The 26821-nt window shown below is 29.6% G+C and overlaps 1 protein-coding gene across 1 annotated transcript in view; it reads right to left on the bottom strand.

Moving 5' to 3' along the window:
* Positions 1-26821, bottom strand: part of HisT (Histamine transporter) — a 75931-nt gene that overhangs the window by 4770 nt on the left and 44340 nt on the right. The window contains exon 3 of the mRNA XM_088188648.1: positions 4750-4891. Within this exon, the coding sequence (XP_088044774.1) occupies positions 4750-4891 (142 nt within the window). The remainder of the gene's footprint in view (positions 1-4749; positions 4892-26821) is intronic.

Consider the following 26821-nt stretch of genomic DNA (forward strand, 5'->3'; position numbering starts at 1 on the left):
TATCAGCCGGGGAAACGAAATAAATGAAAGGGTATCTTCGCATCCCCTTTTTGTATTCGGCTCATGAGTGAAAATGTGTTTTTAATACTAGATTATATTTTATACCATACTAGTTTTTATTTGTGTACTACTATCGTTTGCGATATAAATCAACGGAAAGCGAACTTAAACAGCAATAAAACATATATTTCATATAAGACAAGTAAAAATTTGGCTTAACCTAACCGACAATGTATTATAGCTATATGTGTATATTATTCAAGATTTGAGAAACGAGTTACAGTAAGGGTTTTGATGGAAGGCAATGAGAAAAAATAATATAATATATACACTGTATATTTTATTAATTCTTGGAAAATAAAATATAAACTACATAAGTTTTTGAGTATTTTTTTTTTGAGATTCTGTATGTGGACCAAAGTACTGATTTAATTATGCACACAGAAATTTTCTAAGAAATATTTTTTTTATAAATATTACTTTATTCTACAAAACCAGTCTTTTTAATAAATTATATTTTTGCAACAAGTCGGTTTTATCACTGCCACCGCCGTGTTTGCATCTATACACAGAAATGATTTGGCGCATGCGCAAAAATCATGTATTGGTTAATATGCTAAAATAATTTTATCAATGATTTTCAATCTGTGGGTCACATAAGATCAAAATTAAAATCATTGTTTTATTTATAATTTAAAAAACATAGTATTTTGTATTTTGTAACTCACTATAAATTGCCAAATGCATTAATTTTTGGTACTTGTTTACTATCATGGCTCTCGTTCAAATTTAACAGTTGCGAAACGTCCATTTGCTGTTTAAATTAATATACGTAAAAAATATTTTATTAGTTGTTTTTAATCTGTGGGGCGCATAAGAGCAAAATTAAAACTATAATATTTGTTTTATTCCACTTTGTTTCATTTATACTTGAAAACTATTTACGAAGAAAGTAAATATTTTGAGGATTAGTTGATGTACTTGTTAATTATCACAGCGCCACTTTAAAATTTAACAGTTGCAAAACGTGTATTTGATTAATTTAGGTATCAATTTTTTAACTTCAAAAACTACTGCGCAACGCATTATTTTTCGTGGAAACAAAATTAATGCATTTCGTCAAAAAATCCTCAACACCAGCATTAAGAATGTAAGTGCCAAGCTCAGAAACAAATGCTTATGAATTCTCAGCTGCGTTTGGCCCTAACAGCTACGAAAGCGGCCAACGATGTTTTGCTACATTAATGCGTTTTGAAATCAAAAACTCCCAAAATACCAGTTAAAAATCGCAATTAATTGTTTATCAATGATTATATACTTACTTCCTATTGCGTCACATTGCCGAGATTGACAGGTTTGGCCTTAACGGCTACGAAAGTGCCCAAAAACGTTTTGCTATATGTATAAATACGTTTTAAATTTTAAACAGATAAGGTGTAAGTGAGCGGTAACGAGTGAGCGTTAGTCAGAACAGTGAACACCCCATGAATAATAAACATATAAATTGTCATACATTAATGGTTTAAATGTTTAATGATTTTTATATATAATTTATATAATTATTTTGCTTAGCTCTAGAAATTCTAGAAATGCTGAAATGTTACAACGAAGTCAGCTGCGAAAAGATTCCCAATAGTAATAAGAGAGAAAGAAAAAAATATGAAACGTCAAATATCGCTCGTGGGTGAGCAAAAGTCGTGAAAACTAATTTACCCCCAAATTTCATGGTAGAACGGGTTTCCTGTCTAAAAAATAATGTATGGCCTCGTGAATATTTTACTGCCCATAATAAATATGCCAAGTGAAAAATGTCACAGTTTGGATTACGGTTAAGCCGGACCGAAAGAGGCCAAAAATGTATCTATAAATTTCGTCACTGTTATAAATCAGTGCGTAATAGGTTATATACGCGAGTTTATTTCATTGTTGTAACATAAGAAATTATTCAATTTCGGAAGAGTCTACGAAAACAATGTAAGAGTATAATAGGATGTTCACAAAAAATGTATTGTAAATTTATTATACGAATCGAAGAAAAACTTTAAATATTTTAACGTCGTTAAGGTGCAAAATTATTTTTTATGTTTTCATCGCATTTTCCAGTGCTTATAAAGTGCATGGATACTTAAGGCTGTGGTGCAGCCACTCGTTGCCAACACTGCCTGTTGCACCTCTTTCCTCTTATAACCTCGCTAGACAGTTCAAACTTGCAAAAATATAAAAGCTGTCTAGTAAGTCAGCACAGCCATTTTCACAACTTTCATAACAAAAGTAGTAGTATTTTATACTACTACTTTTACATCCTTCAGATATATCTAATGTCGCTTAGTACAAATATGATTAATAAATTCTATTCAAATTGATGTGACGGTTCAATCCAGCCTTTTTATTATTTTTTTCAGATTTAAACCATTATTTTGATACGAGATATTATACTTTTAGAACGTGGGCGACCGCAAATTATTTTGCGGTCGACTGGTGGATCGCGATCGGCGCACTGGATAACCAGTATATGCATGTGATTATTTTTCTGTACACTTTAGGCTATTCTAAAATTATTCAGACTACTTTAGAGCCAGCACAATCTCCAGTTTATTAAACCGTGTTTAACAAATATATTTAAGAGCAATAAAATATAAAAAAGTAAACTATTTTAATTTTATTATGAATCTATTTCAAATTTGTTTGTATTATACGAATCTAATATTTTAGTTTTAATTATTAATTAATTCCAGAAATTTTAAATTTTTATGTAGTAATTCAATATTAAGTTTTTTATGTTTTTACAAAGTTTTTTTTTAAATTATTTTTTTATGAACAACTTAAGAAAAAAATAGTAATATTAATTCTTTGAATAAAAATCTTTTTATTTTTAAAAGCATCTATAAAAACACCATAAATGTTAATTTTAGTTTATTTTATTTAAATTAGTTTAATAAAAAATAGAAATATTCCAAACCATTTTTTTAGATTTCACAAAAAATCTTAAATTAAATGCTGATGTCTACAAAACCATTAAAATACATAATTTAATTATTATTATAATTTTATAATTATTATTATAATAATCTGTATATGAAATTAAATTTTTCATTTCTCATATTTTGATATATGCGTTATTTAAAAATATATATTTTATCTGATTTGATATCTGTTGGTAGAAATGCTTGTACGGGAATAATTTTAAATTAATATGTGTATAAAATCATAATATCGTATCAATGGCTTACTATTGCTGGTGTTAGTACAAGACGCAATGATGTCACTCTTAACACTTAAGATTTAAAAATCAATATATTATCTATATATGACTATGCACCTATGTTTCTAATCGGTTAGGTTGAATTAAGTCAGCGATTGAATTATTTTAATTGTAATAATTTAATAGATATATAGCAATTATGGTGTAGGTAAAACAAAATATTCTATAAATATATGCTTAAATATTTTTTAAATTTTATACACTAATCTTACTTATCACAAAAAAGTTATTCCTATTTATTAATTATTTGTTTTTGCATATTTTTATTTTTATGTATTCCAAAATACAAAATACAAATTTATTTCTTGTGAATTTTTTGTTGTAACATAAAGTATTTATCATATTTGTATTTCACATATTTATTATTATTGAAAATCTTCAGTTGTAACATGATAGGCGTTAGTTAACCCAATGCGTTATAACGGGGTAAACACAATCAACAACTATTAAATAAGTAGTGAAGCACTATACTAAAATTAAAATATGTAAATCAACTATTATTAGAGCTTAAAATTATAAGATGTCACATGGTAGTTCCTAGAAATCCGTTCTGAAATCTAGGAAAACTTGTGATTTTGGGTAGAAAATATATTTATATAATAATCATTAATTCTGATTTCACAGATACGATTTAAATTTAAAATAACATATCAAGCTAAGTCTTACAGGTTTTAGTTACCGACATATAGAAATGGTAATGTAGAATTATAAGCCAGAAATGCGAGCGGTTTTAAAATCGTCATTGCTTGTAAACGGTATGCAGGAAGGGGGACGCACATGGTGGGGATAGTAGATAGATAAATAGAAAGAATTTTAAGCTTTCAACAACAGGACATGAGATGGTGCCACATGTCACACGTCTTACGAATCTTTAGCTGTCGTAAATGAAATGTTTGCAAGAAAACTCATTTCGCGTCGAGGTGATATTCCATGGCCTCCCAGGAGTCTTAACTTGACACCTTCTGACTTTTTTCTATAAGGATATTTAAAGAGTCATGTTTACAACAACAAATCAGCTACGACAGTCCAATTGAAAGATAAATTCGAGAGCAAATGACTGCTATTCCATGCGAGTTTTCACAGATTTTAACAATATTTGCAACGCGATGATTTACACCTGGATAATATTATTTTTAAGATATGATTTTCCTGAAAGTTTACTTTAATATGAATTAAAAAAAAATCAATAAGATTTAAATATTTTTTTTTAATAATTCATTGCAAGTCACTCATATTTATGGCCCATCCTATATATATCGAAAAATATTTATGATCAACAACAATATAGCAATACTAATAAATGTTTTCTTGAGTGACTTTTTATTAAGACCATATTTATAATACATTTTTATATAAAAACTGTGTCTTTTATCTACTCTTATTATTGTAACAATTCATATTTAACATTCTGTGTATTGAATTTACTGACTGCAAGGTGTGACTTTTTTTATAAATACTTATTAATAAATAGTATAAATGAAACTTACATAACAAAATCATGCATAGCAAGAAGGTGGTGAATCCGGCGATGGAGTAAAACATGATCTTCAAATCATGCTCCACAAACGATGGATCTTTGTTGTTCTTCACCATCATAGGGGGCAGCAGAAAACCAGCCGCAACACCCAACTGTAACGAAAATTCACAGTTTAATTATTATCACAAGCGTAATGTGCGAGGTTCGTTTGAGGGATGAGATTGTAGGGTCGCAGTGGGACAGTTTATGCATTGGGTTCCGTGGGACACCACAACATAATTCTGATATAATGTTACGAGGGTTTATTATTTAATTGTGCGAAGCTCCGATAAAAAGATTATGCCTTCGTCATATTCGCTATCGCGAGCTCCAATACGCATGTGATAAATAAACAGCATGTACTGCTGCCGCGGTACAAAATAATCTGCTTTTGTCCACCATACATTTGAAGTGAATTTAATAACGATATCGCTAATGTTTCAGCAAATTTCTTGAAAATCTATTGCACCAAACCATTTGAGAGTTGAAACATTGCCAAAGTGCTTAACGTTGGTGGTGTACTTAAATTTAAATTATTTATGCTAGAGAGCTATATTTTAAAATTGAAATAATACGTCTATTTAAATATATTGATATCATTGGCAATCTATTTATATGGAAATCTAAGTTTTTTTACTGCGTAAAATATGCATAATTTGGTAAGCGTATTCCAGAAAATCAATTCTACTGAAAGAAGTAAAAAGTATTATCAAGTTTTTCCACGCGGCATTTAATTTCAGACTTTGGCATTTTAACGCGGGGAATATTTTAACGCCTTTAAGATCTAGATAAAAATCATTTTAAATGCTCATTATAGTTAAAATATATACATTTTAATTGTTTATTAAAAATTAATGATAAAAAATATCTATATAATGGAAATAAATATATATACAAACTCTTTTGGTAAACACATAGGAATATAGACTCACATACGCATACGTACCTATAGGGCTGGCGTCTTATTATTATTATTATTATAATATATGTTTATATGTACGAATACAATCGATGTCTGGATTATTATTACTACCGATATTACAAAATAAAATACCGGTTTTAAAATTTTAACATGAGTAGAAATTTATAAGTATACGAGAGATATATATCTCGAAAATAAAAATTATTGAAATATCTTAAATAAATATTAAATGTGTAATGCTTAAACTAAGATTATATAAATAAATCGCAAAAATCTGTTTTTAGAAAAATATATGTCGCATTTGAAATTTTTTATGCACTACTTTCTCTTAAAGTTTTTTCGAAAAATCGTAACTGATCAAAAATAATGAGTAATATTTGCAATAATTTTGTGAGTGGTGCTCTGGCCCCTGAGATAAAAAATATGAGGCATCCAGAAGCGTTCGATCAAAAATAATGATTTTATAGACTTTTTCCAAAAGAAAAAAATATTTGGCGCCCGTATTTTCAAAAATATTTTTTTTAATTAATGAGAGTAAAGAAATAAATGCTATAAAAATTCGCCTTAGCGATTCTTATTAATACTTGTAGACAACAATGGATCAGGGTATAAAATATTTTTAGAAGTACCTGAATGTAAGGAAGATTGTTTTCATTTGAAACAGATAATTGGTCATAAATTTCGGTAACTTATGACAAAATTTGACCTGCTCGTTATTATATTTCCCAATAAATACACTATATCTTTATTAAATATCTTCAAAGAAAATGTTCCGACTCCTGAATCCTAAGATTTTTTTGCAAAAATCCTATGCATTAATCTATATTTAATTACAGCGATAAAGAATTCAGTTTGATGAATGGAGATTATTTTTTCGGTATATTTTTATTACCAATTTATAAAATAAATAGCTATGATGCCAATAACGGTAATACCGGTATTGACTATTTTTTCTCTGTAATACCGGTATTGAAAATACCGATATTATTGCAATTCCTACACGTATCTATGGAGCTTAAACTATTTTCAAAAAACGTTAACCGCTCGCATAGATAAAATAACTTTTCACAATAAATATAATTTTCTTGTTGTGATATTTAGAGTACGCTCGGGATAAGGATCTCGGTTTGTTATTGTGTGCGTGAACTGTGTGGCTCAAAACAATTTCGCTCAGAATATTTATTTTTTTTATTTTAAAAGAAAATATATGTTTATTTAACATACATACATCTGAGCTAAGTTGGAAATTTCAACGGACAATTAAAAATATATTATATAATCGAAGAAACCAGACATTGATGTCATAAATTAAATATTTGCAAAATTCAAAATCTTTCACTAGTCAAAAAAATAATGAAGTCTTTAGCTATTCTCAAAAGCAAAAAGATATAAAATGGGGAAAGAAATTATTTGCAAATTGTTAAATTAGAATCCATTTAATAAATTAAAAAAATATCATTGGCGCAACGATAAGAATAATAACTTTTTTAAGCCTTACAGAGAATAGTGTAAAAAAACAAACAACGTATGGATTCATGGAAAAATAATTAAAATATTTTAATCCACGAGTAAGAGAACGAATAACTTACAGTGTATATTTGAAGCCTTGATATCAATTAACCCAGATATGCCCAAGAAATTTTGTTCTCTTAAAATTTAATTTATAAATGGCACGAGTTTAGTGACCTACCCATGGGACAGTGGGCATATCTGGGTCAAACCAATATCAACACAAAATTATTTAAAATAAATCACTAGAGAAGATCGAACTTCTGTGCCACACTGCACTTTAATGACGAATACCAGCGCTGATGAATCAGCGAATGTCCTTAAAAGAGAAAGCGAGACAACGAAGTACACGCTACATCGCTTCTCCCTCTCATATACATGACACGCACACAATAACAAACCGGCACCCTTATCCCGAGCGTACTCTAATATTTAATTAAATTTATTTAAAAAAAATAAAATAACATTAAAAATAAGTAGTCTATATTTGAAAAAGGAAAACAATTGACCATGTCACAGTACATATATTTAGGAGGAACGACTTCTTTTATGTTTTTTTTTTTGTAAAATGTGGGCAAGCATACCATTCTCTATAAAAACGCTTTGTTGTTAGTCATAGTTTTGAAATATGGTATGCATTAACAATAGATGTTTATGGATGTGACTTTTTATTCTGCAAAATTTTGGAAAGATTTTCTTACAAAGAGAAATTATGCTCAACTCACATTTTTTTTTTGAGAATTTTCTTGTATTACTTTATTGTTTTTGTAAGACATTTTACATTATGACAATTTTGCGAGCGTTGTCCATATTTTTGTTATATGGAAGACACAACTAAATTTGGGATATAAATGTTTTTAACACAATATCTGCTATAGTTTTATTCAGATTTAGCGATCTTATATACGTGGTTCTTAAAATTCTTGTTAGTACAGGCATATCTGTATTAACAATAATTTTAAGAACCACATTTTTAAGATCGCGTTGATTATTTTTTTAATGTTATTTATATAATAACACTTTCATGTGATAAAATCAAACAATATTTTCACTGCAAAACATGGTTATAAATTGATTACACTGAACATGTGTTTTGATTCAACGATTATCTTATTTAATAAATTTATATATTATTCAGATAGCAACTTGTAATATAGATAATAAAATCGAGTATTTTGTCACAGTATTAGAAATAATAAGCAATAATAAAATCATAAGTATTTCAGCATTCAATAGTAGTCAATATTAAAATATACAAAAACGTATTGTGTATATTTATTAATAAAACATGATAATGAGTTTCATGGAAAATATATAAAACCTTCATCATTTATTAAAATTTATAATTGTGGAACGTGAATAATATTCATTATATTATACATCAAAGGCTTATTATTATATTTAATTTTATTGAAAATTTGCTCATGACTAACGAGATAAATATTACAATAGACAACTACCGAGTTAGTAGTGAGAAACCAGATTAATCTATAAATCAGTGATATTTATTTTAGTAATTAAGAACTATAATTACAGCTTAATATTAATATATGTTACTATCACGATATTCATCTGTGAGAATAGAATAATCTGTGATGATCGATCGGAATTATAGTTATATAATAACTACTCATTTTTATCTCTCAGATACGATAGAATTTTAAATCCACTAGGGGATTAGTCAATAGTATGAAAATTCGGAAACATGTTATATATTTGTATTATTTATTAATTTAGTATCTAACAATAAACACAGCAAAACTGAACTTAACCTATTTTATACTGTTTTCTCGATTTCCTCAAATAGCTTAAACTGTTTCGTCGTATAATTTTTGTACACGTTTTTACTGCGGCATTAAACCCCTTTCTGCGAGGTTACGTTGCGTAAAAAATTCTAAAAACTTTTCCTACTTTATATTTATATGACGGCTATAAATCACAAGGACAACGAATATATAAGCAACAGAGGCGAATTCCTAGGGCGCCGATTGAAAGGGAGCGTCTTTGAATATTTATAATATATATAATATATAATTATACATTTTATTACAATCATACAATATATAATTGCGCTTGTAAAATTTGTCCTTAATATTCTGCGCTGTTGTATTCTTTCCGCATCGTATAAATTACAAGCTTTTTTCTATATTCTTCTCTCCTTCGTCTTGATATATTGCCAAGATCCTTGCCAAATTCTCCTAATGCTATTCCGTTCTTCTTTTGGCTTTTATTAAATAAATCAATCAAAAATTTTATTATATGGCATGCTTGGCGATCCCACAATGCTTATACGTACATCCCTAAGGAATCCCACATGCTTCGGGATCCATGCGAATCCCGCACGCGTGGAAATTGAAAATGTTAGACCGCGGTACTGATCCCACCTGACGGTTCGTCCTTGAGGCTTCGAAGGGCTTATTAGCATATTACACAAACCGTCCCTTTTCGTGTTCTCGAGCTAGAGACGACATTCGTCCTTTGGAAATCACCACGCGCAAGTTTCACTTCCGTCATCCTCTTATTTTATTGCCAGAGTTGGATCAACAATATAAATCCGATTTAGTTTCATATCTCTCATAAAAAAAGTAAACTAATTTCCGGATAGTTTTATTTAATGAAAATAAAAGTGATAAAAACATAAATATATGTAAAATAATTAATATAAAAATATATATTTTTATAAATACTTTGAAACATATCAAAAGATTTTCAATGATAAAAGCTAAAGTTATTCTTGAGCTTATAAACAATAATAATTTATTATATTTAACCTTTAATTAAGTGACGTCAATTACGATTTATATAAGTTTGGCTTATCTAAGTAAAAAGTTCTACTATTGAACCTCTGAAAGATAAATAAAAAGTGGTTGATAATAAAATAGCTATACATCTACAAAAAAAGCTGTAAAATAAATGTATTTAGGTCAAATACAAAGTAAATAGACAATCCTAATGTATTTAAGAAAAATAATAATTTGAGAGCTTCTGGCTCATCGGGATTTTTCTGGGTGTCCCCGCTGGGTTAATCTACCCCTGTTGATTAGTCTTATGTACTTTGCCTTGTCACTAGAAAAGTGTAAGTTGCTAATGGAAAAAAAATATAATTATAACGCTGGATTGAAAATGACAATATGCCTAACTCTTAATTAAATAACATTCGTAAATATATAGATCGAAGAATTAATTAAAATAGCAAAAAAAAAAATAGGAAAATAAAAACTATTATGTAAATATACAAAGATTATTTTTTTTAATAATGATACTGTTTTTATGTTTGTGATGTTACTCAATATTTTATTATATTTAGTTGTCTATGCAGGGCCGTAGCGAAGGAATATGCTACCGGGTGTAAGATTAAAAGGGGCGCCAAAACAAAGTTGGTAATATTCCATATTAAAACAATATATTTGATTTTGCCAGAAATTATATGGAATTATTTGTGAACTGTGATAACCATAATTTAAATTTGGCTAGAACGCTCACCCAAGCAATATCTAGTGGTGGGCATAAACGCGTTTTTTATTGTTCTACTATTATGTAAAATGTGAAATATGTATCTACTAGTGAAAATATATTTGGACTTCATAACTTTATCGAAATATATATATATATATATATATATATATATATATATATATATATATATATATATATATATATATATATATATATATATATATATATATATATATATATATATATATATATATATATATCGCATGTAAATAAATAATGATAAGTTTGTAAATGTATATATTTTACTACGTATGGAAAAGTTGATATCATAAAATTTTACTAGCACCTGCCAGATAAATTATATTTTCACTAGTAAAAATATATATCTTTCATTAAAATGTATTCCAATTTAATTTCACTGAAATAGCATATTTTTGAAAAATATTTTAGGATATATTAGAGACTTTTTTCTCTAGATTTTCTTTAAGTGATAACCCGAGAATTTCTGGTTTAGAATCAAAGACAGCTTTTTTCAGGGGAAAGGCAGAAGTTAGCCACTCACTAATCGCTTTTTATTATTATTTTGCTTTCATTAAAATTCATAGCATTTCCTTAAATGACATGCATGTTTCTGGTCAATTTAAAATGGGGACAAATGCCCTTCTGCTCCCACAAAATGACGTCCCTACATAAAATCGTGCTGTCGCAGTCGTTCATATTAAGAGTTTGTATAACAATATTACAACTCACAATAAGTGAGAATCAAATGAAGAACATCTAAACCAAATTTTGACCAATAGAAGAGCGCAAAAAACAATTATCTCTTCTCAGAAGTCAAAAATCCACGTCAAAAGCAATAAAATCGTGCCGTCGCCGTCGCAGTGGGAACGCTCGTTACCGAGCGTTCCCACTGCGACGGCGCCGACACGATTTTATTGCTTTTGACGTGAATTTTTGACTTCTGAGAAGTGATAATTGTTTTTGCGCTCTCCTATTGACCAAAATTCGGTTTGAATATACTTCGGCCAATACTCTCATATCAGAAATTCATTTTGATATCAGGAAAGATAGCTATCATATTTTTAAAACGTGTAATATCCAAATGTAGACAAACTATGGAGCAAAATACAAGATTCGACGTGTGTATGTACTTCTTCCTGCATTTATTTATCTTAGTTTGTATTTTTAGATTTGACCTGAGAGTTCTAAAAAAACTTTCAAGTTTTAAATAAATATTTTTAAGGTAAAAAAAAATTAAAAGCAACAAGATGTAATTTTTTCACAAAAAGTAGACAAACTTTGCTATCACCTGTTCAAAATGAACAGGGCAGTAATAAAAATGACTTACGCCTGGGCTTACACATGGACTTTAAACTTAAATTTAAAAAACATATTTTTCAACTTTGCTCCTAATGGCTTGCCGTCATTGCGACCCTTTTTGTATATATTTATATTCATTAGAAAGAACGCTAAAAAAATAATAAGACCCATCATAAAATGTGTCTGACCAGTAATACTATTTTTTCTGAATTCAAAATAATGATATAAAAATAAAATATCATATAATACACATTTTTATAATAATCTTAAAAAAATGCACTTTAGTTTTCAAATAACAATTAAAGAACAACGTCATTTTCATTTCAAAAAATATTTAAAAAAATATTTCCTGAAACTACAACCTTAAATTTCTTGAAACTACAACGTATTACTTTAGAGGCTAAAGACAATATATAAATGCTTTCAGATCTTCAGTGAAATGTACTCAAATTATCTTTTCCTTTCTATATTTTTCCATGATTACGCGAATATGCTGCTCCCAAGCAAGTGCCGCCCGGGTCGGCCCACCGACCCGGGCGCATTTTTTTTCAGCAATATTAATATGCGGACCGCGTATTGGACTTCCCTAGTCCAATAATAAGTATTTAATATTGATTATAATGACTTACATAAAATTAGTTCAACAGTATTTTTATAATTTCTTGTCATTTAATATATCGCTTGTTTGTGGTTCAACAAAAGTACTACTTTCTTTGAAATTAGCTTCTGATCCTCATGAGATATCTAAATCAAGATCCATCCTCATCTAACGCTTTTGCGTTATTTTTTCATAATACTAAGTTCAAGTGTATAGGTCGTAAGAAAACTTTCTCGCTTTACAAGAGTTGTTTTCTGAGACTTCGTTTTTTATATTAACACATAAAAAGCAGCATTGCTTCGTAAATCTCCTTGAACGATGAGCACAAGTAGAGCATATCTTCTTTGTTTCGATGTTTTCTGTTTGACATATATGTCATTTGTTATGCAGTATCTTAAATTTTCTTTATTTAGCATTTATCTAGTACTTTTTAATTGTAGTGTTGCAGTTATTATGATAATCGATCCATTTTTTATTATTTTAAGCGTCAGTATTTTTATTTATTTTTTTATTAAATCTTCCGTTGTAATCTGACGTAAGCCCAATACGTTTCAACGGGCAAATCTGTACCAATTGAGTATTATAAATTATTATGTGCTATACATACAATTTATAATCAATGGATGTCACTGTTTTTTTAATAATAGCACATTTTTATAAATAAAAATTCGAGTGCCGCTGCCGGGGCTCGAACCCGCAACCTCAGAGTTACTAGTCTGAGACGTTACGGACTACGGACACTATTCCATCGTATAAAATACAAAGTAACCCAACTAGAAATTTTGATTCTTAGCACTTTTTGTTATCCTGCTCACTTTGATATATACTTAGAACTTCTACGATTTAATATGTTCATTAAATTATATTTGTAAAATTTATGGATCATGATTTTTCATTTTTTCGATCTTTGGAATTAATTATCTTCTGAAATATCCAGTGTTATCAAAGTCTATATTTACAATGCCATATATTTTTATATTTTAACATTATTTTCTTTAAACATTTTTACTGATTGGAATTATTTAAAATAATTCTCGAGATTCGCAAGTTTCATGGATTACATTATTGAAGTGCCTTGCATTTTACAAAATTTTTAATATATATATTTTTTATTAATATTATTAAAATTAGTATTGTTTTTGAGAGCTTTACCCGTTCCGATCAGAATACAGATAGTCGCCGATGCCCAATATTCAGAAAACCTAAACCACAGAATCCGAAGAACGTAATAAAAAGGCTCGTGAACTCGTGGCACGATAATAAAAAATATCGATTTCGTCCTAGCCGCGTGTTTACAATATAAATCTGTTTGGATTAAACGATTTTCAATTCATTCCAAACAATTCGACAATATCGTCGACCATGATTTAACAAATCGTTGACGCGAATGAAGATTGATTGCCTTTTATTTATTAAAAAGCGATAAGTCCCATCTTTCCGCTGCTGTAAGTACAATATATACAATATATATAGTGTCTCAAGGTTGAAGCACTAAGCTCACACCGACTACTGTTTAATACCTCTCTCCTCCATTTGTCCACGTCATGTCGCCTGACAAGTCTAGTAAAGGCTTGCGTAATTGGGTCCTGCGGTCGGGAAGAGCTTTTAATTACGAAAGATCATCTCGGCCATTAATAGGGTCTAATTTTCGAATATTATACGAAAGTTTTAGAAGCTTAAGCGAAGTCCTTGCGGTAGAAGAAAAGTGAGTTTATTGTTTTCCCCGGGTAAGGGGAAAGCGCAGATGGCGAACTTTTGTGTTTGTTTGCGAATGCAAAAACTGGAGCAAAATTGTCTCTATGCTTTTGATCAAAATTTAGATTGAAAATCTGTAGAGAACTAACATTATAATATAAATAATACGTTGAATATGTGTATTATGGATATATTTTTGTATAGTGATTTATAATGCAATACATAAAGTATATCGAAAAACGTGACTAGGGATTCTGATTCTCGACACTCTTTGAAATCATAGGAATCGAGACTTAATTAAATGAATTCTGGGAAGTCGTGCGTTTCAAGATTTTTTTTATACATATGTACATTTTCAAAACAAATTATTTTTATGTAATTTTAGCGCTTATTTTTTTTATCTACATATAAATTTTATTTACTATTAAAAACTGTGTGTATTTAGATAAACTATGTATAAATTATAAACAAAAAACTGGCAGAAGAAAATAATATATAATATAAATTAGATATTCTATTAATTAAATTTAACAAAAAGGATATATATCAAACAGAAACACTTTATATTACACGAACAAAATATTGATTGGCACTTAGAGCAATCAAATGGTTTATATTTAGAATCTATTGTTGTTGATAACAAATATTAAATAATACATATTTAAATAAATAAAACTGAAAAGCTGTCTTGACACCAGAAAAATATCATCGTTGCTGTAAAAATATATCTAACTTTTCCTGTTACTTAGCAAATTTAAGTTAATTAAGAAATATATATTTATCCAATTTATCTAAAATTTTGACTGATTCAATGAATCTATAAAAGTGCTACTTAAAAGTTATTTTAATTTATATTAGGTATTCGCAAAATAAATACCGTTATTTTATTAAAAAAAAAATACCTACAAATGTTTTTTTTAATGCTTCTAAATATATAAACTTTTTCCATCCCTCAGTCAATTTTTTAATTTTTTTTTATCACAAGATGTTAAAGGCTTTGATTCAGAATATTCTGATACATCCCTTTTGTTACATCGTGTACATTTTGATTTTATTCCGTTTAAGAAGTGTTGCATCAATTAAAATAAATGGTAATCGGAAGGAGCAACGTCCGGATTATAAGATGTATGAAATAAAGCTCTTTTTGATTTTATCTAGAGTCAATTTTGTCACGTATTGTAAATATAACTATTAGCTAGTACAGCTCTTGCTTATTGAACAAACAATCTAGCTAATCATGATAAAAGCTTGCTGTTATTATTTTGCCAGTTTTAAGAGTTTCGTAATGCGCAACCTTTGTAATCCATACAAGCAAAATATTTTTTCACAGTAAACCCGGGCTTTAAATTAGGTTTTGATTGTATTTTCCAAAGGTTATCCAAAGGGATAACCAGTGTCGTAAAATACATATTTTTAACTAATATTAAATGAGCAAAAATCCACTTATTTTATTCGCTCAATTCGAGTGGAACTCATACACAGTGTCTCCAAGCCTTCCCAATATTATTACTGTGTCTATGCACGGTTAAGTTTCTCGGCAGCTGATGGATAGTTTGAGAAGAATTTACTTCCATTTCTGCAGCCTAGACATCATCGTCTATATTTGGAAATTTTTTAAATCATCTTTGTAATTAACGAATTACTTACTACTTCACAAATGATTTTAGTGACTGTAGTTGTCGAATATATGCAATACATTTTTATATCACGCAATTTTATTTAATGTCATCGTTAATTTTGGAAGCAATTCTCTTTAAATTTTTGTAATGTAGATCACAGAAATACACCAAAATAGAAATAAAGACTTGACTGTTTAAACTTTAAAATTATTATATTACTATTTTACCTAAAAAATTGTTTTAATAAAAGTTAGTTAGTTAGTAAATTGCTTTTATGTTACTACTAGATTTATTATGCGGTTTCGCCCAAGATATTAAATTAATTATTTATGCATTAGATTAATTTTATTCCTCCTGTTATAACACATTTATTTGAATACTTGACTATAAAATGTTTTTAGTCTATTGTATTAATTACGTATTACAGTAGCCGTATTCGCTCGTCAGCACAGCGCTGTTCAGCTCAACTTTCAACTTTAAAATAGCATATGCAAATGTCGCATCGCTACTGTTCACCGTTTGGGTTCTTTTGACAGACAGACCAGCACATGTATTTTTTGTTTTATAGTATATATATATATATATATATATATATATATATATATATATATATATATATATATATATATATATATATATATATATATATATATATATATATATATATATATATATATATATATATATATATATATATATATATATATATATATATATATATATATATATATATATATATATATATATATATATATATATAGATATTATATTTTGACTGGCGTTACAGTAAAATCATATCAAATTACATTTTCACTGGTGGATGGATATTTCTAATAGCGATAATAAAATATTTAAAAAAATCGTCAAGCCCAAACAAATTAACCGAATAAAATTCGAGAGCTGATAAGCGCTAGTGAAATTATGGGTTGCTCAAAATGTACATGTAACTTAATTTGAGAGTTTCAAATTGTCCATTTGCTGTTCAAACCGAAACCTAACTTAGACCAATTATTTAAACCCAACTTAACCTAATTAAAATTATAAAACACAATGTTGTTTCTGAAGTTTCATTAGAGATTGTAATTTATCTGATCCACAAACAAATTTAAATTCAAAAAAACAGCATTTAAATAAGACCAAGATTAATTTAGATTGTGTTACTATTTGTTAGGTCTCATTTTTGTTGATTTCACAACTGTGAAGTTAGACAATATGTCAATCTTAAAAAAAAATATTTTTAGTCTTCTAAATATTATTTTGGTATAAATTAACCCATTTATGCAACAACACATAGAGATTCAGAGTGGGTCATCGTAAAAGCGAAAGTGCTCATTCACAGGATTTTGTGTGTTCCTTTTACAACAGAAGTGTAATATCTCATACGATGCGATGGTTACATATCACACGAAAATATTTTCAAAACTGTTCACACACCGTTTGAATTATATTATCAATAAAAAACGCAATACAGAGTCGTAAAAGTAGATTATGTGAAAATTTAAGGCATTAATTTAATTAGCAGCAAATTTACATTATACAGTCGATACCTCAGCAGCATAATAGCGCTACTAATATTGCATATATCAAATACAGAATAATGAAAATCTATACAACTTCATTAACATTTAAATAAAAAATGAGTACACATCTACGTATATAATATTGTTAAAAATAAATATACTACTAATTCGAAAAAATTGTATAAAAGCATATAACTAGTGTTAAATTTACATTATTTTAGTATAAGAGAAAAATTAAACACACTTAAATAATCATATTAAGGTATAGAGAAGAAGATTGTAAAACATACTCATATATTAGTAGAGATAAGTTCACAGTGTATTGGTCTGTAAAGTGTAGTGGGAACGTTCGTTACCGAGCGTTCCCACTGTAACGGCGCAGACACAATTTTATTGCTTTTGACGTGAATTTTTGACTTAATAATTATTTTTGCGCCCTCTTATTGACCAAAATTCAGTTTGAATATACTTCGACCGATACTCTCATATAAGAGTTGAGACATTCAACTTGCCAGACAAGCAGAATCTCAATTTTAATTGTAGTCAAAAGGCAAATTTCCCTAAAGAATATGCTGTTTTGAACTATCCACTTATTTAACATAATATTTTTATATTTATATTATATTTACTTATCGTTGAAAAAAATCCTAACATATTTTAAGAATGATAAACATTAGTGTTATATATAGAATCTACAACATTTTTATTATATTATAATTGGTTCCTAAAGGTAGAAAAAGTTTTGTTCTTCTACTATTGGCAAAATAATAGTATAGAAGACAGGACTTTCATCAGTGCAGTACAACTGGTGTTACCAGAACAATCTGAATTAAGACTTTCAGACACCTTTAGAGTTTAAACCTTGATAGCCAAACATAATCCAAAATCAAATGGTTGTTGAAAAGCAAATTGCTCTTAAGAATATGATGTTTTGGACTAATCAATTATTAAATATAAATGTTTTACGTGTATGCAGTACACAAACTACTTTGGGTTTTCATATTCACTTCCTAAATAAAAAGCCTATAGTTTGTCTATTACTACACATCTTTCCTGAGCTCATTACTACTTGATTTAATGCTATTTAAAACATAAATAATATAATGGAAAGTATTTATAGTTTGTAAGGTGCGGTGAAAAACTCAAATTACTTTTTTTTTCTATTGACTAAATGTTAATAAATCAATATATAAAAAAATTGCTTACATCCCTCCGAATTTATTTACGGTATATTTTAATTTCAAATACAATTTGGATCATCATTTTTTCAGCCTCGAAAGTCAGGCACGTGTGAAATGCCGTATATGGATTTACGGCATCGAAAATTTGTCGTAAAAATCCGACCGTAATTCATCCCTCCGAGGGCCAACCCTAATTGGATTCCGATATTCAAATTCATCGAAATCATCGCATCAGGAGGCCACCGCCGGCCCTTTTAGATTGGCCATTGTCCGTAATTTATTTTGCCCCCGGCACAGTTTCCATTCTTGCGTTAACGTTCACGGATTATTCCGGCGACCACCCCATTGTCGCCGTGACGTAACAGTAACGGGATTGCCTTATGGCGTTAGCGTTAATCGTCTGTGAATATCGAGCAGATGCGTCGAATCGCATTTGTGTTTAAAAAAAGCGATAAACGTTAAACACCGAAATAATAGTCGATACTCGTTATACACCAAAAATATTGTACAGGACCTAAAAGAGAGTAGAATGGGGTAAAAGTGCGCACTTAGTTTTCAGGCGCATATGTATTATAATACATGTGAAAATAACATTAAAATTATTAAATATGAACTTTAATTTAAAATAATTATTAAATAAATTTATAATTATTGCCCAATTAGTGAGGCAAGGGTAAAATAAAGATGAAATAAACAATAAAAAAAATGTAGTAATTTTACAATAATCGTATAGTTCTAATCTGTATAGTTTATGTAAAGGACTTTCTTGTATTATATTTATGTATTTTTAAAAATTTTAAACTTACTTTTGAATAAGAAATTTGTAAAAAATATCTAGCTTTCATTCCAGGGATAATATAAAAATACAACACTTAATTTTTTAAATAATTTGCCGAATAAATGTTTATTAAACACGTTAAAAAGTCATCAAAATTTAACGCCCTTTTATATTCATATACAGTAAAAACACCCCTATAGTGACAGTCCCTTTGGCAGTCCCTCCTATAGCGTTCCCCCGTATAGCGTACTTTTTGTTATTGTTTGTTCCTTGACTTTGCTAGACGTATTCTATAACATTCCCGCGATATTCAGCACAATATAGTAAGAAAATATTTATTTTTGTACAGCTATGGAAAAAATTATACGTATTTTTAATACATTATATATACACTTTTGAGGGAGTTTCAACCATTCTAATTTTTTATAATAATATTATTTAATTATGTAATACATATTTATTACAAATCTAAAAAAAGTATTAATGAATCATAAAATATATTTAGATATATGATGAGGGACACTGTTTCGACAATTTTTACATATATTTATGCATGGCCGAATAAAAGTGTGTTATGGCCGTGCGTGGGTTCTTTTTCTGTGTGACAATAACGAAGAGGCGCGCGGCTCTCACGGCGTGTGGTCGTACGTCAGCAAGGAGCCTGAGGATGTAAATTCTGATAATAAAGCGTTTCAACAGCTCGAGGCGTTTAATTCCGTCGAGAGACGTTGGTCATTCGAGAAGAAAAGACGGCCATCTCCAAAGGGGAGAAGTCGCAACAGACACTTTATATTCAACATTAAAATTTTAGTGCATATAAATCTTTCTAAGCTTAGCTAATTTTTTATTAAAAATTTTAAAAGCAAAACCCATGTATATACTAATTTATTCAATTTAATTATTCCACAGAGAAAACTGCTGAATTAAAAAAACAAAAGAATGTCAAGACCATATTATAAAATTCGAGAAGAAATGCAGACAGAAGACAGTCAAGAAAATTATCCAGTTATTAATAAAAGTGGTGATGAAATTAAGGTATTAAAAAGGTATCGATGGAACGTGATATTAGATGACACTGACATTTGATGTTTAACTTTTTTATTTCTACCATTATTGTTTGTTTTCAATATAATAAATAGGTTTTTATTAATATCCTAGAATATACTGCAGAAAACGTTTATTAATTCATATTTACTTTTTATAATTTTTTATTATAGGCTTACGCATTTTAAAAAATAACTAAAAAAACTGTTGCATTTGACTTCCCTGGCACTCGCAAAATTAAGAACATTCTTCGCGCGCATGTCGCAATAAGAACATAAGGCACGTGCTCTTGTTTACAAGGTCATTTAATACATAAAAATGGGAAAAAAGTTTGATTTGCTAATTTCGTTAAAATCACAAAATACAGTTGAAAAAACCTAACCCTAAATTTTGCCTAGTCCCCCCGTATAACGTAGTATTTCTATAACGAAGTTGCAATCTCTACGCTATAGGGGGGTCGACCGTACATATATCAAAACCTGATTTTTTAATATGTATTACTTCAAAAATAATTATTAATATTTTCACTGAGAAAATATTTGGGGTGCAAAAGGTTAATATACACCTGAATTACATTATTAATGTTGCTCTTGTGTATTATTGTAATGTAAGTAAAAAAATACTCTTTGCAATATCTGACTTCTGAATTTTCCTATTGCTACGTAACAGAATGAATAAAAATTAGTACATTTCTTCAAAATTAAACTTTTTTATTTAAAAAATAAACCACGTGACAAGACAAATATATTGCAATAATATTAGCAGTTAAAACACACGTATTGAATTGTGCGTATATTTAGTTCATTTAATGCAGTTATGAAGATAATGAATACTATAGACATTAACAATAAATAAAATAAATTTAATATAGCTTTCCATTGCAGTCAGCTTAGCATAAAACTGTTTCTGTTTAAAAACGTACTTGATTTTTACTAAAATTCTGACGCGTATGGCGATTTATATTCCCTTTCGCTCGCTCGCGTGTTGAGTAACGAGAGTGAGTGAGAAGAAGTGGGCGTGCGAAACGCATGTAACGTACACCCTTATCTCTCACTCATTATGGTCACTTAACACGCGAGCAATATTTTTATTGAATCATATTTACATCAGAAGCAACGGAGAAAATTGAGCAAAGGAAAATCTATAAGTGTTTCTGAACCATCTTACAACATTTGACACTGAACAATTAAGATAAAGAAGCATATCAAGATGACTACTATATGTATATATTTATTTTGTAAGAGTTTTAATTTATATTGACTATTAAGTGTAAAATATTTTGATAGATAAATTTAACGTCTAGTGAAAATGTTTTTCTTAAACCCACATATAATATATATAATATTACTATTAATAGCACGTCAAAACTTTATTTATTTACTTTTTTTAGAAATTCTTTATAGTGTTATATAAGAATATGTTTTTTTGCGTATGAAGCTTTGTAAAGAACTTGGCTCAAGTGTGTTGAATGAATAATGAAAAATTGCCTATGAAATTGGTACAACGTGGCTGTACAAAAAATGTATACATTTTTTCTATTGTATGTATATACATATAAATATGCTTCTATCTAAAAAAGTTCTATGAAATAGTTTCGATTATAAGACTTATATGCCTTCAAAGGAGCAATATGCAGTTTTGAGATTGCACACTTGAGATAAAACGGAAGCCATCTAGTCATGTTGTATAATGGTTCTCCTTAGCACGTTTCTTTAAACGTGAGACTGTAAATGTGCGTATTTTAACTACAGATAGATTTTCGATTTGTGAATATTATACTTTCAAAGTATACCACATTATATTGAAATGTAATAAACGTGGCACATAAAAAAAATAAGCAAACACCATTAAAATAAGAAACGGTTCTCGATGCGGCATATGAGATTTCATTACTCGAATACATATATAAAATAATTTTATCTTTTTATATATTGTTGCTAAATTTACATCCTGATGCATGTTGTCGCTCGAACGCGCAAATGATGATTTATTCCCGCTCGGCGAAGATGCGATAAGGAAATGGGGGCAAGAAAGAAAATATGAACTTAGACGGCTGTGAAAAAATCGAAAGACGATGGCGAATTTGCTTCCCGAAGCACTCATTCAATTTGCTCTTAAATTTATCGTTTGCCACGCTCTAACGCTCAACCGCGAGCTTTTATAAATCACCATCGAAGCCGAAGGATTAAAAAGGACTTTGAGCACCTTTCATTACGGAATCGGCAAAAAGATATAAGGACCCTCTCCGAAGAGGGATTGAGTGGTTTATTTTGCGGAGGGTTACGAGGGCACCGCAATTAATTCCGGTTAATTAATTAAAATTCAACAGTTAAGAGGATCAGGGTAACTGATTCAAATTAAATTAACTCATTGACTCGTACATAACATAAATATATTAACAATGTTTTAATTATTCGATCACAGAAAATTGTATCATTACTATTCTAAAAATAACGCCACGTGTAACGGATATCAGCTTTAACAGAAAAAAATCGTGATTCTTGGAATGCGATATCAAAGAAAAGACTTATGTTATAATATTTATAAATATTTTTTGTTTCAATAATTATTATATAATATATTAAAGTTACTCAATTATATACATAAAAAATTGACTTAAGGTAAAGTCAAACGTATTAATACAACATATTATTAGATATTTAATCTAATTAATAAAATAAAAATAAAAAAAACACAAGATTTTCTAAAACAAAAAAAGAACACACTTGCGCATTTGAGAAGTTGGGGAGAAAATCTGGATAGAGTTATTAATAAAAAAAGAGTTTATTATATAGATAAAATTATAATTTTACTGAATTAAATTAGCTGAATGTAAATATAATATATTTATATTAGATCAAAAAAAAAAATTATCTTATTATTATTATTATTATTTTTATTTTTTAGATTAAATTAAGACCATCGTGGCCTAACAGGTTACCCCAATGCGCCACGATGGTCGAAAGCAAATTATAAATTTATAAAACATAAAAAAACGTATATATATAAATAAATATAACAATACTTAAACATAACAAAAAAAATTATAAAATATTAAAATTAAAAGATATAAACCGGATCAGATCCTCGTAGCTAACATTAAATAAATCAATTTTCAATGCCAGCGTATTAAGGAGCCGTATTACCACAGCTATAGGCGAGTCGGCAAGTGCGGATGTCCTAGCCCTAACTGCCATCAAAAGAGGTCTCGATCGTGATTCTCGAAAATGTTCCGGAACCCAAAACTGGAATTCCTCGAGAATAGCTGGATTGTCGACAGCACCTTTTAGTAGTTTGAAAAAATGCTTAGCGACATACAGCTTTCTGCGAGAATTCAGCGAATCATATCCCAACGCTCCTAAAAGAAAGGCGCTGGGATATAAGAACGGATAATAACCAAATGTCCTTTTGTAAAGGTATCTTAAATACCTTTTTTGAATTTTTTCTACTAAAAGAGAATATTTGGCTATTCGGGGATTCCAAATTATAGATCCCGATTCAAGAATGCTACGAACTAAGGTGTCATAGAGGATGCGAATAACTGACGGATCGTCAAAGTGAAAGGCATTCCTCATAACAAAGCCGAGCATCTTGGAAGATTTATCACAGACGTCGTGTATGTGTAGAGAGAACCTCCATTTGCTCTCGAAAGTGATTCCGAGATCTTTAATGGAAGTTTCTCTAGTCAAAATGTTACCACCGAGATGGTAGAAATAAGCTGATGGCGAACGGGATCGAGAAAATGACACAGTATGGCACTTTCCGACACTAAAGGGAAGACGGTTAACGGAAGCCCATCTCCACAGAGAGTCTAAATCACTTTGTAGAGAGAAGGAGTCCGCAACAGATCGAATGCATTTATATAATTTTAAATCATCTGCGTACAGAAGAAAACTTGAATTTTTAATTGCTGTATTTATGTCATTAATAAATAACACAAAAAGCAGAGGTCCCAGATTGGATCCTTGAGGAACCCCCGAAGGGGTAAAATATTCTTTTGACAATCGGCCACCATAGGTTACAAACTGTCTACGATTGCTTAAATAACTCGAAAATAACCGAGTTAAATTATTTGAGCAACCGAGGTTCGACAATTTTTTTAATAATAACGTATGACAAACTTTGTCAAAGGCTTTCTCAAAATCTGTATACACGACGTCTACTTGAATTCCAGCATCGAGAGAAGTTGTCACCGTTTTGGTGAACGACAGAAGATTAGTAACAGTGGAACGGGCAGGACGAAACCCGTGCTGTTGGTCTAATAAAACTTGCTGAAAGTGATTGTAGAGATATTTATGAATAATTATTTCAAATAATTTAGCAGGAGCTGACAACACTGCTACTGGTCTATAATTCTTTATATATAATTTGTCACCCTTTTTATGAATAGGGGTGACTTTTGTGCATTTCCATAGATCAGGAAATGATGATGTTTTGAGAATCAGATCATAAATACATTTTAGAGGAGCAGCGAGACTGACTTCACAACCCTTCAAAATAAAATCGGGAATTAAATCAGGTCCAGAAGAACGCCCTGTCTTTAATTTATTAAATCCGTATTTAAGATCTGAGTGCTCAGTTTCTTTGATGGTCAGTACTCAAGACCAAGAACATGAAGTAGGAAGTGACTGAGCAGAAGTCGAAAAATATTCCTCGAAAACAGAACGAAAATATTGCGCAAAACCGTCAGCAATATTTTGTGAACCATCCAATGTTTTATCGTCGAGGTTTTTTTCTTTCAACGTCGACTGAGTAGCGCGTTTAGTGCTAATGAATTTCCAGAACGCTTTGGGATCATTAATAATTTGTTTTTGGCAATTTTTGTAATGATTGCGATGACAGGAAATTATTAAACACTTAACGCGTGCTCTTAATGAACGAAATTCCTCGAGAGCAGATGGATGTCCCGATCTCTTCCATAACTTATGAAAGGCGTGCTTTCTTTTTAGCAATGAGATGATCTCATGAGAAAACCATCTAGGATATGACACGTTAAGCACTTGAGGGCGCTTTCGAATAAAGAGCTGGTCGAATGCACTATAAAGAACCTCATAGAAGGCCGCCAGGGAAGATTTAACATCAACGCACCCGCCAACTCGGCTCCAGTCCATACCTAAAAGTAAATTATTTAATAAACCAAAATCTACACATTTTCCAAACGACCATCCGAAATCATTCCGATCGCTCACGCATTCCAACTCATTCTTATCTCTTTATATAAAGAGCATTTATGGTCAAACCATGTATAAATAACTAAGATGAATGATTATGGTAGACATCAGTCTCGGATATTAACCTCATCACTTTCATTTTTACACTAAACGTTTTCCTAATGAGTATAGCAGATTATGTCAATATTATGTCAACGATGAAAGCTCTCAAAGCTCTCGAAAAGCATCTATGTACATAATGACCCGCATTTTATCACGGCGCTAAACTTCACACCCAGCACGTTCGCATTATAAATCAAAGTTTTAGCGTCGAATATTACACCGATTGACAGGTGGCACATACCGCGCGTCGCGAGCCACATTTTGGCAGTCGTGACACTGACGTATTCGTAACCGGAAAGGGGTTGCGCCAGGTTTGACATTTACCCCCTCAGCGACACTATAATTTAATGACTGTGTATTTGCAGCGATCGTTAGGAGGGTTGTATCAACCGATACAACCTTCAATGACATTATTATTATAATATAATGTGGGCTTGGTGACCCATAGTGGTTTTTGATGACCGGGTCGCATTGTTTGGGACCTCATTGTGACCGACGGTGATGTACGATGGGTTACCATTATTAATTTTTGGAAAATTAAAGGCTGCTCTGGAAAATTGAAAAAAAAGCCCACTATAATATGTTCGGTGGCTGTGAAAATTCTAACATTGAATATATGATTGGATGAATAAAAGCAATCGACTATGTATACATATTACAGGGTATGCCAAAAACGACTATATGTAATTGGAATGAAGTCTGCAATTTATCTCAAAGTACAAAAGTCAGACCCAACATTAATTTATTTTGTTATGTAAAGAAATATTTTACATGGTCTAGCAACTGACAATACAACAAATACGGTCTAATAAAGAGTAGTTAAATAATAAATTAGAAAATAAGTAGTAAGAGTAAAAAATAAATTATTATTATCAAAGTAAACAAATAGTAACAAGAACATAAAAAATACTAGGGATAGTCGAAGATTAAATAAAGAAATGTCCAGAAAATATGTATTTAATTTTGTTTATATTACATTTGATGAGCCCTCTTAATTTCAATGTCGTATAATTAGAATGGCTTTGTTCCATATTTTGCATTTTTTGTTAGCCTAATATTTTGGTAAATGTTTTATAGAAAGTAGCTTCTTTCTGGTCAAAATTCACTTTGACTGTCTATATTGTTATT

Source organism: Plectrocnemia conspersa, unplaced genomic scaffold (genome assembly GCF_051122295.1).
Source record: "Plectrocnemia conspersa isolate PC_06_02 unplaced genomic scaffold, ASM5112229v1 ptg000001l, whole genome shotgun sequence".
In the NCBI taxonomy this organism is placed as follows: domain Eukaryota; kingdom Metazoa; phylum Arthropoda; class Insecta; order Trichoptera; family Polycentropodidae; genus Plectrocnemia; species Plectrocnemia conspersa.